Here is a 14,611-nt window from a genome sequence, read left to right on the forward strand (position 1 = left end):
CCCTCTCTCCGGCTGTCCCTCAGGCCAACCTCCCCTTCCCGCTTCCCTACCCCACCCCCCTACCCCCGCATGACCAGACCCGTGTACCTCAGGCCGACCTCCCCTTCCCCTCACCCACACTCAGGCCAACCTTCCCTCCCCCCCCCACCCCAACCGTCCTGTCCCGCGTCCTGGTTGGCCTGAAGAGTTCCTCAGGCTGACCTCTCCTGGCTTCCCTCAGGCCGACCTCCTCACTTCCTGCAACTCTTTTACTCAAAGGCAGTCGTTTTCCTCAGGCCTTCTATGGCCATGAATTTCTGGCACCGCCCCCCCGACCCCCCACAAACACGCTTCCACTCCTGCCTTCCTGACCTCTTCCTCCTCCGCACAGGGCTCTGGCATGCGGCGTATTTTCCTTACTAGCTTATTTGTTGTCTGATGCCCCCGCTGCAGGGAAACTCCAATGATGAAGGGCCTTTAATACGGGTTTCTCCAGTGTGGCGGCCCCCATGCCTCAGTTGCTGGCATGAGGCAGTCACTGGATAGACATCTGCTGAGTGAGGCACAAGCACTCAGCACTCCACACAGGCGAGGTTAAGAATATCGCCAGAGAGCCAGTGCAAAGCACCACAGAAAGGGATCCGAACACCCAGAGAAAGGGGCAATTTCCTAACAAAGCCTAAGCCACAACACTGGTCCAAATCCTTTTTTTTTTTCTTTTTTGGATTATGTAGATTCACAGTTTTATCTCATCTATAAAAAACAGAGTTCCAGTGTTATTTAAATGATTCCAAACCAAAGACATTTTAACTCTTCATTTTACAAAATCAGAATAAAAACTCTAGATAAAATAGCAATAGAAGGAAACTAGCTACCACAATCATATAATAAATTGTTCAAAATTATAAGATGGAACAGGCATGGTGGCTCACACCTGTAATCTCAGCACTTTGGGAGGCCGAAGTGGGTAGATCACCTGAGGTCAGGAGTTAGAGAACAGCTGGGCCAACATGGTGAAACCCTGTCTCTCCTAAAAATACAAAAAATTAGCTAGGCGGCTGGTGCACGCCTATAATCCCAGCTACTTGGGAGGCTGAGGCAGGAGAATCGCTAGAACCTGGGAGATGGAGGTTGCAGTGAGCTGAGATCGCGCCATTGAACTCCAACCCGGGCAACAAAAGTGAAATTTTTGTGTCAAAAAAAAGAATTAATTAAATAAAATAAAATTATAAGATGATAAAACATTCAGATCTATGATATACACTGGTATCTCGTTATTGGCAAAATAAATACAAAATAATTTACAAACAAACCCAATAGAAAACTGTATAGCATATAAGAAGAGTAACCAAAGGCCAAGTCCAGACGGGGAACAAACATTTAGAAAGAGGGCCAGCATCACGGACAGTAGGAGAAAGGAAAATTGTAGTGCCAAAGAAATATTACTCTGCGCTCATCAAATTGGCCTCAAACTGGGAAAAATCAAAAGGAGCCATCACATAGCACTGCATGAGGGCGAAGTTAGGTCTGTACTGTGGATGGAATGTGGGGTGGCACAGAACTCTGAACAGTACAACACTCTCACCCTCAGCACCTGCTCCTGGGAATCTGCCCCAGAGAAAAGCACTAGTGAGGAAGGACAGCCATTCTCAAGGACTTGGGACAGTATTTTTCATAGTGAGATAAAAGCACTAGAAATGAATGGCCATCAGCAGACAATCAGAAGACGAGCAACTGAACAACTCGTGACTCCACATCAGCAACGCTATGTAGCCCCCAACAAGAGGGGGCTAGAATCAGACAAACTGATTAGGAGCGGTTTAGGACAGGGATTGATGAGATAAGTTGATATGACATCATTTTTGTAACAAGAGAAGACTCCAAAACTCTACATGCATACTTGTGTGTGGATGTATGAGTGTTTGTGTGTATTATCTGAGATGAGCATGGAGAAATAGGGAAGGGTACGTTCAAAGTTGTTAACAGGAGTTCCCTAGTGCTGAGTGAGGACAGAAAAGGTCCAGTTTAAGTGTATGTGTGTGTACACGTGAGTGTGTTTCCTGTTTTATTCAAGAGTTCTGTCTCATACATGTAACAATATAATGGGAGACATCTTCTAAATCTGGTCCACTCATAGACTGCTGTACAGCAAGGAAGTCCAGTTTGGATCTCCTGCAGAGAGACTTGGTGTCTCAAAATGAAGCAATGTCCAGGCACTTCTGGAACCAGAGTCTGGTACCAGAGAGGAACGGAACCGACACAGCTCTGTTGGATAAATTAACCAGAATGTTCCTTGTACTGTTTGAGAGGTAGGGGATAACACAAGGGTCTCAGAGGTAGCAGGTCCAGAAAGTGGAAAACAGACAGGGGCTGAAGAGAGAGGTGGCCCTGCAGAGTCCTCCAGCCTTGGGATATGGCTAAGGGTCCTACGTCCACATGAGGGTCACAAAGGCAGGAGCAGCAAACTGTTTGAAAGGAGCCTGCAGACGTTTGGGCAAGAAGGGGTCTCCAACAGTGGCTGGGCAGCAGGGGAAGTGGAGCATGCACTCCATGTCCAGCATGTCCAGCTCAAGCCTGGCAGAGCCGGAGGGATGCTCTGAGACTCACCAACAGCACAGAGATCTGCAAACCGGTCCTCCCCCTCCTCTGCGTGGATCAGGTCATTTCTGCTCTTCTTCGTGGCGGCTCTCTTCAGCACTGCTTTAAACAAAGGATGGGAGAGGCTGCCTGAGCTGCAGCCCTCAGGCCACCTGCCTCAGCGGGGCATGGGATCACTCTCCCGCTGAGATCAGCGACCTCTCCTGAGCTCCTGTCCTGAACTGGGGCTGAGGCTCAGACTGGATGATTCTGGCCCCCCTTGGGTCTCTCTCAGTCCCCAGAGTTGAAGAGACAAGGAATCTTGAGGATGAGGGGTCCCCACTTTCCCTTCCTTCCAAAATGAGGCCAGTGGGGAGGCCTGGCCACCAGGGAGACCAGGAAACGTCCATCTGGGGCAAGGCCAGGACTACAACGGGGACAGCACAGACCTGCTCAGAGCCACGGGCATGGGGCTGGCTGAGACTGCCACAGATGTGTCCATGCTGTCTGGCCCTGACCTGAGCAGTGAGTGTGCAGAGAGGGCAGCCTTCCCTGCTGCTGCAGCTATGCTGGTAACCAGTGCCAGCAACCACAGCAATGGGGCCCAGGCTCCCTCTCGTGGCCCCAGGTTGTACCATGAGCCTTCCCATGGTCTCTGGGAGCAGCAGCACCCCAAGACCTGGGGATAGACACAGCTCAGTTTAAAACTGCGATGTGGGCCTGTCAGGTGCCCGGGGTCAGACACCATGGCCCTCGTCTGTGTTCATGTGATGGCTGTGTAGGTGCCTGGCACTGCAGAGAGCACCTCGCGTGAAACATGCGGGCGGGCACATGTCACCACCCACGGAGAGCACACAGCCACCAGAGCCCTCCGCCACACCAGCGTGCCAGCGAGTGCCACCTACCGTCCAAAGGGGACTTCTCCTCTGCATTCCTGTCCTCCTCAGCCAGCATGACTTCCTCTACAAGGGGAACACAGCCTCAGGTCAGAGCCCTCCTGACCCCAGGAATGTCCCAGGACAGAGGCACATCTCCGTCTGGAAGGCTCTGCCTTCTCAGCAGTTTTTTGTTTTTGTTTTTGTTTTTTTTTGAGACGGAGTCTGGCTGTGTGGCCCAGGCTGGAGTGCAGTGGCATGATCTCCACTCACTGCAAGCTCCGCTTCCCGGGTTCACGCCATTCTCCTGCCTTAGCCTCCTGTGTAGCTGGGACTACAGGCACCCGCCACCGCACCCGGCTAATTTTTGTATTTTTAGTAGAGACAGGGTTTCACCGTGTTAGGCAGGATGGTCTCGATCTCCTGACCTCGTGATCCGCCTGTCTCGGCCTCCCAAAGTGCTGCGATTACAGGCGTGAGCCACCGCGCCCAGCCTTTTTTTTTTTGAGACAGAGTCTCGCTCTGTTGCCCAGGCTAGAGTGCAATGGCGCGATCTCAGCTCACTGCAACCTCCACCTTCCAGGTTCAAGCAATTCTCCTGCCTCAGCTTCCCGAGTACCTGGGATTACAGGTGCCCGCCACCGCACCCGGCTAACTTTTGTATTTTTTGTAGAGACAGGGTTTCACCGTGTTGGCCAGGATGGTCTCGAACTTCTGACCTCAGGTGATCCGCCCGCCTCGGCCTCCCAAAGTGCTGGGATTACAGGCGTGAGCCACTGCACCTGGCTGCCTTATCAGCTCTTACGCTTCCAGATGCCAGCAGGGCCCACAGCTGAGCTTTTTCTACTGGGACAGACAGTGTCCTGTGAAGAGGACTCAGTCGCCTTGTGTCTGCCCGTCCCTACCCACACGTCATCTCCCTGAGAACAGCTGTGCCACAAGCGAGTTCATCTCTCAGGAGCCACTTGGGAAACCTTAGGAAGTGGGAGTGGGTGCCCCATGTGGAGGGAAGAGCGCTGGCCTGGGGCGAGGGGAGGGAGTCCAGGCTTGACAAAGCCCAGAGTCAGGGGACAGAAGGGACTTGGCTGAGACTAATGGGGAGAGACCAGCTTTAGGCTGGGCCATGGCAGAGTCCTCCATTTAAAAGGCCACTGTCCTCAGAGCCATAGGGCTGCCTGGTGCCAGGCCCCCGGGTGAGCTAGAGAGAAATCCCTTCTCACTCTGCTCACTACAAAGCCCTTTCAGGCTCTACCCGACAGCCAGGGCACCCGAGCTGGCAGCAGAGCAGAACTGGGGACAGAGAACTAACAGTGGCCGGCCAGGAGTGCAGTGGCTCCCACGGGCCCTCACCCGCCTTGAAGATCCACTCCAGGTACCCGTTGAGCTCTCGCTCGATCTGCTGCTGCCGGCGCAGCTTCAGGAAGGCACGGCGGTTCTCCACCCTCTCTCGCTCCTTGGCAAACTCCCTACCATGCAGGGGCCAGAAAAGCAAGATCAGGTGAGTGCCAGCCCCACAGGTGTGCAGCCCCAGAGACAAAAAGGACCAGGGAAAGCCTGAGACAGGACACGCAGGCTGCAGGCTGCCGCTTCAGGCAGGCCCCTGCCACCCCGGCCTCTTCTAACCTGAGCACTCCAGAGCACCATGAAGCTCCCCGTGCACCCAGAGAGCCTCCATGAGCAGCCCAGGTAGCCCTCCGTCCTCAGACTCCTGTGGCACTTAGGGACAGTGCCTTGGTCCCCAGAGGGGCAGTTCTAGAGAACAGGGACAATTTCACAGCCCCTGCCTACAGCAACCTACGCATGCGCTTCCTCCCTCCCCACTGCGCCAGGCTCTGTTATCTGCTGTCCTCCAAAGAGGTCCTGGCAAGAATTCTCCAGAGGAGAACGTTCACTTTGCTTCCTCTGTCGGTTCAGATGCAAAGCCTCTGTGGGAAGGAGAAGGGACAGACTGGACCAGACAGGGACAGGGAAGAAGGGACTGGGTCAGGGCAGGCAAGAGGCGGAAGGAAAATACCGCAGAGTCCACATAGCCTCCTCAACCAAGCCTCTGAGGCTCACAGTGAGCAGGAGAGGAGACCTTCTGTCTTTGGCCCCCGACATCTTACCCCAGCCCCGCGTGAGCTTTTATAGCCATCGTGGTGACCAGCAGAGAACATGTGCCCTCCAGCTCAGCACCCCCACCCTAGCCCCAGACTCCCGGTCAAGCTTTAAGGCTCACAGTGCCGGAAGTAAGCCATTATCTCTCTCTCTCTCTCTCACACACACACACACACACACACAAAGCTTCTGGGCTTGATGAAGAGGGTGTGGCAGGCATGAGTCCCAGCATACACAGCCCCGGCGCAACAGTCCCTGGCTCTGACCACCACTGACCCCGGGCGCAGGGCCAGTGTCTGCTAGGCACTGAGCTGCTACAGCCCAGGCAGTGCAAGGTGACCGGGCCTACCCAGGTGCACCCTCCCATCTGGGCATCCCAAGTCCCAAATCTACAGGAAAGCAGGGTCCACTGTGGTCTCCCCACCCAGGCCAATCCCATGCCCTGAGAATGAGAGGGCCTGGGGCACAGGCGAAGGGCAAGGACATCACTGCTTGAACTGATCTGAGAGCTACCAGCAGCAGCTCCCCGCCGCAGTCTGCCCCCTCCCCAGAGCAGCTGCTTCTCACGCAGTGGCCGGCAGCAGGGCCGGCCCTCCCTGAGCTTCTGTCCTCGCTGGGTGAGAAGGGGCAGGACAGGCGCCACCTGTTCTGCTTCTCTGGGATGCGGTGAGGATGGGAGCTCTGGAAATGGAGAGAGAGAGGCCGAATTGGCCCCAAGCTGGCCCCCTCTGCAGCTCTCGTCCAGACATGGCAGAGCTGTGGCTTTTCCCACAGAGCAAGGCTGGGAAGGTGGCCTCTCACCACTGCCACCCCGGGGTGCAGGACCCACATGGGGGGCACTGGTCCCTGGCTTGGGGGCCCTCTGCTGGGCCTGTGGGCCTGAGGGAGGGTTCAGCTGGGCTGACTGGAGGACCATCACATATCCTATTCTCCCCAGAGGCTGAGATCCTCATAGTGGGGAAGGAGCTGGAAGGACCATGCAGGCCCTGCCTTGGGCCTCCCCTCCAGCCCCTCAGGCTGCTCTGCACATTCCCTAGAGGGATGCAGCAGGAAGCCCTGAGCAGGCTGCCCTCCTGCCTCCCCTTGAACCCACCTATGCTCCTTCCAGGCTTCCCACCAGGCAGCGTTCTCAGCGCCCTCGGCACCAGGCAGCATCCCGAGCACAGCCCAGGCACCTCACAAGCCTGGCTGCTGCCAGCTCCCTGCCAGCCCCTGTGCCCTCTCCCCACAACACCCTCTGACTCCAGCTCCAAGTACCTCTGCTCCACACAGGCCACAACCCTCTGTCCACTGTGCCTCCACTCGAGCTGCTCTCTGCCTGGAAGACCCTCCTCCTTCCTGAGCCTGGCTCATTTCTAGTCCCCCAGTTGGGTCTCAGCTGAGATGTCCCTCCCCTGGTGCCTCCTCCAAGCCCCAAGCCTCCGCCGGCTACCCCACCAGGCTAGGAGTTCTATTGCCATCCCCTGAGCTTGCTGGTTCCCATGGAGGCTCTGGGAGAGGCCTGCTAGTGACAATCACACCCCTTACAGGACAAGGCCAAAACCAAGGGCACGATCTCCCTCCAGAGCCCAGAGGCCTCAGCTCCAGCCACCCCACTCTGTGGCTGCTCCCATCCTGATGAGCATGGCAGCAACTCCCAGGTTCACCAGGCTCTGTCCCCAGCCCAGCTCGGAGCCCTGGGCCTGAGCAGGGATCATAGGGAGGACAGAGGGGAGATGTGCTCCTCCAGCCTCACAGGGGAGCTGAGGCCAAGGTGGGAGCAGGGAGCCAGGCAGGCCTGATGCCCTCCACCTCCTTCCTAGCACAACTCCTCACTCTATGGTAGGGCAGAAGCCCCAAATACCAATCCCAGTCAGGCCCCATACATGGCACCTCTTCAGCGCTCAGCCCCGGGGTAGGACAGGAAGGTGCTGTGTGCCCACAGGCCCACCTGGCCATGCCCACCTACCACATCCCACTCCCAGAGAGGACTCTTTCTCCACCTTCTCCAGGATGGACCCCTAGCCCTGAGCCCTCTCTCTCACCCTCCCCTTGAGTAGCTTGGCACAAACAGGTGACCTGAGAGGAGGTGCACGCCAGCGGTCAGGGCCAGGGTAGCAAGCCCAGAGGTGACTGCAGAGATCACGGTGCCCCCAGTCATTCCTCACCACAGTAAAAGAGGGGCTCTCTGTGGCCACAGAAGCTGCTCGGAAACCCTGTCCCAGACCACGCCTCCATCTACCAAGACTACACTTCCCATCACAGACCAACCTCCGGTTACAGACCACACCTCCCATTCCAGACCACACTCACCTCCTATCTACCCATAGACCACACCTCCCATCTACCCAGGCCACACCTCCCATCATAGACCACACCTCCCATCACAGACCACTCCTCCCATTCCAGACCATACCTCCCATCTACCCATAGACCACACCTCCCATCCACCCAGACCAACCTCCCATTCCAGACCACACCTCCCATCACAGAACACACCGCCCATTCCAGACCATACCTTTCCTTGTCTAACCCAAGGCCACCCTCCATATAGACCTACCACTCCCAATCCCAGACCACACTTTTTTTTTTTCCCATCCCAGGGAAACACAACCCTTCCCACAACAGAACCACAACCTCCCAAATCTAAACCCATATACCACAACCCTCCGTGTCTTACCAGGCCACACCTCCCATGTTCAATAAGACCACACCTCCTCCCAGGGAACCACACCTTCCATCAACAGTCACACCTTCCCAATTCCAGAACACACCTTCCCATCTTATCTTACCCATGACCCCACACCTTTTTCCATTTCTACCCAAGGCCACACCTCCAATCAACAAGGACACAAACCTTCCTGTTTCCTGGCCAAGAATGAGTAAAGCAGCCAGCTGCCCTCACCCATGGCAGAGACCACGGAAAGGCCAAAGGCGTATGATAGAGGTAAGGGGTGAACGCGGGTCATCAAAAGGACAGGTCAGAGGGGTGGCCAGCAAAGGAAAAAGCGGAGCTTGCAGAACACAGAAAACACCAGGAAGAACACAACAAGAGGGCACCATGGGCCGGCCCCCCACCCCAAGTGTGCCCCTGTTGACCCCTCAGCTGAGAACACAGAGGGCACCTGCACATCCCCCACATGGTCTCTCACCCCGATAGCACGCCCAGCACCAGGTTGAGCATGAAGAAGGAGCCGATGATGATGAGAGGGATGAAGTAGAGCCAGTTCCAGGTGTTGCCGGCCGCATCGTTTGTCTGGAAGCAAGGAGAGGGAGATGAGGAAGGACAGACAAAACACACAGTCCCAGCCACAGAAGCACCCCCGGCCCCCAACAGGCCTCCTTCTCAGAAGCATACACCTGGTAGGGTCCAGGCCATGGAGAGGCCAGTCAGGGGGAAGTTCAAGCATGGGGCTGGAGTCCAGGCAGCACCCACAGGCAGACGTGCCCTTGCTGGCAGAGTTCTCTCTAGACTGCAGCTCCCAGAGGACCCGGGACACTCCGTGCTGCCAGCCACCGCCTGGCAACACTCAAAAGCCAAGCAGTAGGCCCAGTGAGCCAAGGCTGTATGGATGCCCCGAGGTGGCATGAGCACGCAACCTCTGCCATACACTTCCCTGGCTCCCAGACATCCCTGGGCAGTTCCAAAACTATGTCCTCCTGAAGGGGGCCCACAGGCCCAAGTCCACATCAGACCCATCTGCAGCAGCTCCCACAGCTGAGAGCCAACAGTGGACCCATCCGCATTTTCAATCTCACCACACGCCTGGCCTGAGACAGCACCCAGCACTCAGGCGTGATCTGAATAGCGGAAAGCAAAGAGGGACCTTCTTTCCCAGATCTTTTGGTTTTTATAGCACAGCCCACAAAAGGGTGTGCTCCTTTGAACCCAATTTAATCCCATAGTTGTTTTGTTTTTATGCATTCCCAGGGGATGTGGCTAAGGGGTGTAGAGAAAGCACCAGCAAAAGCCAGGCCAGCTCTCCCTAACCAAGGCAGCCTAGCACACACCGCAGAAAACATGGGCTCTTTCCTCTGTGAGTCTGGCGCTGGAGAGAAGCCAGGAGGGCAGTGGGTGCCAAGGGAGGCAGCCCCTAGTCCCGTTCCTGGACACCTCTCCTCAGAGGCAGTTCACAAGACATGGGACGGGGCTCCACCAAGACAGAGGCAGGAGGACAGTCAGGCGCTGCCCTGCAGCGGGCACTGATCTCCAGGTGCTGCTGTTGGCATTCCTGCCCTCCAGTATCTGCCAGCCTGGCGGATTTGCAGCCTCCACCCCTGCATGGACTGAAGCTCATGGTTCCTGACCCTCGGACACTGATTCCAGGTTGGCCCCTGAGATTCCTGGATCTGAACCTAGAAGTGACTCTCAGAACCCCAGCTCCAACTGCAGTTCATGGTCCCAGACCACACCTCTGTCCAGACTCACATGCAACTCAGACCTGTGGATTGGGTGGCCACCGAAGCCACCAACTTCCCGCAAGCCTGCCCTTCCTTCTTGAGAAAAAGGAGATGTCATTGCTGTAGCCTCAGCCCCTTTGAGTCAGTATCTGCTCAAGTACTCGGCTCCCACAATTTCCCACCCCAGTGAAGTAGTCCCATCAGTAGCCAACTGGCCCTAATTCCTCTCATCTTAAAAAACAGGACTTCCACTTCTGGGAAGATGGAGCCAACATACTCTGCCATATTGTTCCCACTAAGTGGAATTAACATACTGAAAATTATTCATAAAGCAAACACAGAATGACTCTGAAAAGTGGAGAAAATAGGGCAGACTAGCTAAAACCCCAGGATATAAGATGCGTTGCCGGAATTTTCTTCTTGCCTCCTATATCCCACATTTGGAGCTGATGAAGCTTAAAACTTGGAAATGCCCAAGGGGCACAGACAACAAAAAAAAAAACACCAGCAAAAGCCAGCTCTCCCTAACCAAGGCAGCCTAGCCCACACTGCAGAAAACATGGGCTCCGTCTCCATCCCTCCCTTCCAGCAAAGACCCAGAAGAGCACCTAGAGTGCAATGAGGCATCCAAATCCCCTCGCCCTCCACGGGTGCTGTCAGAGAAAGCCAAGTAGGAGGTGGAACTTTCCTCCTCAGCAGTGGTTATCATGGCCCCCCATCCCCAGCCCACCTCCGTGGTACTAATGAAGACCACCCGGGACACCTTGACTTCCATTTACACAGACAGTAGGGGCACCCCCTGCTGCTAGGGAGCTATCAGAAGGGCCTTGTGGAATCAGGACTTTTACCACCATCCAGCAGTCATGAAGCCACCCACCCACATACACACCAGACACACACCACACACAGGACACACAAGCACACACACCAGACAGAGGCACCACACACACACCACACACATGCATACATACACCACACACACACACACCACACATACCAGACACATACACCATACACACACACTGGACACACAAGCGCACATTACACACACAACACCACCACACACACCAACACACACACACCAACACCACACCTTACACACACACAGCACAGCATACATACACCACACACATCGACATGCAAGTGCACACATGAGACACACACATGCACCACACTACACACACACTATTACACCACACACACCAGACACACATATACCACACACACAGGACATGCAAGTGCACACACCACACACACACACCACACACCACACACCACACACATGCATACATACACTACACACACACACACCACACATACCAGGCACACATACACCGTACACACACACTGGACACACAAGTGCACACACCACAAACACCAAACACACACACACCACACACACACCACACATGCCAGACAAAAACACACCACACACATGAGATACACCACACACACACTGGACACACAAGCACACACATAGCCACCACACACATGCACACACCAGACATACACACCACACACATACTACACACCCACACACGTATACACCACACACACAAAACACACACACACTGAACACCAAACACATACCACACACATGCATGCCACACAGACCAGACACAGACACACCACAGACACACCACAAACACATGTACACCACACACATCAGACACACACACCACACACACCAGACACAAATACACCACATACACACACTGGACACAAGTGCACACATCACACATACCATGCACACACACACACACCACACACATACCACATGCACCAGATACAGGCACACACCACATACGCCACACATACTACACACACCACACACACCACATACAGCACACACACACACACACATGCAAACCACACACACCAGACACAACACACACCACACACACACCAAACACATTTCTCCAAAGGTGTTTTTTTTTTTTATTCTGGGCATGTCCTCAACCTTGGCAAAATAAAATTCTGAATTGATTGAGACTTGTCTCCGATACTTTTTGGATTACAGACCAAAGGGAAAATTTAGAGCTAAAAAAAAAATCAAAAATCTCAATGAAAATGCATAACCAGAGAATGGAGGGGATGTGGAAGGAATCAGTGAACAGTAAGAGAACAAAGAAGAAAAGAATTATCCATTCTGATAAAGAGAGAAAAGTGAACCTCAAAAACCCATGGGACTGTAACAAATGATCTAACATTCATGTCATCAGAGCACCAAAGCCAGGTGAAAAAGGACAAAGCTAACAGTATTTAAAGAAATACAGCCAGGTGTGGTGGCTCACACCTGTAATCCCAGCACTTCAGGAGGCCGAGATAGGCAGGTCACCTGAGGTCAAGAGTGCAAGACTGGCCTGGTCAACATGGTGAAACCCTGTCTCTACTAAAAATACAAACGTTAGCCAGGCATGGTGGTGCACGCATGGAATCCCAGCTACTCCGCAGCCTGAGGCAGGAAAATCACTTGAGCCTAGAAGGCAGAGTTTGCAGTGAGCCGAGATTGCGCCACTGCACTCCAGCCTGGGTGACGGAGCGAAACTCCATCTCAAAAACAAAAAACAAATGCTGAAAACTTCTCAACTTAAGCAAGAGACACAAACATACAGATTTAAGAAGCTCAGCAAACCCCAGACAAACACATTATAGCCAAACTTCTGAAAACTAAAGAGAAAGAAAAAGTCTTGAACACAGCAGAAAAAAATGATACCTTACCTATACGGGGAAAACAATTCAAATGGTTTCTCATCAGAAGCCATGGAGGCCAGAAGGAAGTGGCATAATATTTTTCAGGTGCTGAAAGAAAAGAACTGTCAACCCACACACCTATACCCACCAAAAATATCTTTTGGGAAATCAAGATATTCTCAAATGAAAAACTAGGGAAATGGAGAATTTGTCACCAGCAGAACTCTCCTAAGAAAAAAATGAAAAATGAAAGTTATCTAAACAGAAAGGAAATAAGAAAAAATTGAATCACTATTAGGAAGGAAGGAAGAAAATGGAAAGTGTAAAATATAGGTAACTGGATTTCTTTCTACTTTTGAGTTTTCTAAATTATATTTGACAGATGAAGCAAAAATTATAGTACTATTGAGGCAGAAGAATAGGGTCTGGAGGCCGGGAACCTAAGGCTGGTTTGTGGTGACTTCCTAGAACTGAATCAAAAGGAAAACCCCACTCCACACCCAAGTAACAAAAGAACAGAGGCTACTCCCTTTGCAGCCTGCCCCACTGCCACTGTGTCACAGATGAAAAAGTGGAAAATACCTCTGATCAGTCACCTCCCACAACCCATCAGGCTGGTCATGGGCCAAGTCTTCATTAGTATAGGGTTTAACTTTATAACTTCTACTTCAGCCTTTGATTGGTCACCTCCTGCAACCAATCAGACTGGTAGCAGGCCCAGTCTTCATTTACATAGAGTACAACCAAGTAACCAATGGGAAACCTCTAGAGGGTATTTAAACCCCAGAAAATTCAGTAACAGTCTTGAGCCACTTGCTTGAACCCAGTCCCACTCTGTGGAGCGTACTTTCAACAAGTCTGTGCTTTTGTTGCTTCTTTTGTTGTTTTGTTCATTTTGTCCAATTCTCTGTACAAAATGCCAAGAACCTGGATGACTCACAGTCAAGACCCTCCCCTGGTAACATATTTTGGCAAGCCAACCAGGAGCAAGCCCAAAGTTTGGGATTTAGGTAACATATTTTGGCAAGCCAACCAGGAGCAAGCCCAAAGTTTGGGATTTATTTTTCTTCTCATTTTCCCTTTTCCTCTCTGCTCCATACAGGGGAAGCATTTTCTATCTCTCTTTCCAACTCAGGACCCTTGACAGAGAGCACCTAAGCATGGAGGCAACTGCAGGTCTCTGGCTGGGGCCACTCTACGGAGAGACTGAAAGGTATCCATGTGGAAGCACCTGACCACCACTGCCTGGTTCACATGAGGGACCTGAGTCCTTTTCCTTTTTTTTTTTTTTTTTTTTTTCAGTCTTTCAGCAGTCATTTCCTTGTAGCTCCCCAGTAACTGAGGGCAACTGGCTGGGGCTACTCTCCAGTGTTACCTGAAGGCCAAGGAATGATAGGGATAGCTGCCCTGCCTGGAAGGGGTAGGGCTCTTCTGTCGTTCCTGGTTATACTCCCTGATCCCTATGTGTGACACAATTGGCAGTGGCAGCTTGTCAAGGGGAATTCACACGTTTCAGGGAACTTAAACCCTCTTTTCCTATGCTAAATTCTCCCGTAGAGTTAGCTAGTAAAGACAAAAGATAATGTCTCTTAGGCATTTTGACCTCCCTTATCAACTGGATAAGGGCAAAAGAAACCCACTTAGCACCCTAGCTATGCAAAGAAGGTTATAAATAAAAGAGATTTTATATTATATAAAAGGGATCCTGTATGGTAAATTCTTGTCCTAAAGTAAAATGACTGTTGTTTTAAAAGAGGGATATGGGCCAGGCATGGTGCCTCACGCCTGTAATCCCAGCACTTTGGGAGGCCGAGGCAGGCGGATCACGAGGTCAGGAGATCAAGACCAGCCTGGCTAACACAGTGAAACCCAGTTCTCTACTAAAATACAAAAAATTAGCCAGGCGTGGTGGCAGGCGCCTGTAGTCCCAGCTACTTGGAGACTGAGGCAGGAGAATGGCATGAACTGGGAGGCGGAGCTTGCAGTGAGCCGAGATCATGCCACTGCTC

The 14,611-nt window shown here is 52.9% G+C and overlaps 1 protein-coding gene across 11 annotated transcripts in view; it reads right to left on the minus strand.

Moving 5' to 3' along the window:
- Window positions 1-14,611, minus strand: part of CACNA1B (calcium voltage-gated channel subunit alpha1 B) — a 246,066-nt gene that overhangs the window by 169,598 nt on the left and 61,857 nt on the right. For 8 of the 11 annotated variants that reach the window (XM_017893204.1, XM_017893203.1, XM_017893197.1 and 5 more), the window contains exons 6-9: window positions 8,660-8,763; window positions 4,782-4,897; window positions 3,462-3,518; window positions 2,587-2,679 (exon numbers count right to left, since the gene is read on the minus strand). In XM_017893204.1, coding sequence (XP_017748693.1) covers window positions 2,587-2,679; window positions 3,462-3,518; window positions 4,782-4,897; window positions 8,660-8,763 — 370 coding nt within the window. The remainder of the gene's footprint in view (window positions 1-2,586; window positions 2,680-3,461; window positions 3,519-4,781; window positions 4,898-8,659; window positions 8,764-14,611) is intronic. The other 3 variants (XM_017893205.1, XM_017893198.1, XM_017893202.1) reach the window with 2 other exon arrangements.

Source organism: Rhinopithecus bieti, unplaced genomic scaffold, assembly GCF_001698545.2.
Source record: "Rhinopithecus bieti isolate Rb0 unplaced genomic scaffold, ASM169854v2 scaffold_23276, whole genome shotgun sequence".
Taxonomy (NCBI): Eukaryota; Metazoa; Chordata; class Mammalia; order Primates; family Cercopithecidae; genus Rhinopithecus; species Rhinopithecus bieti.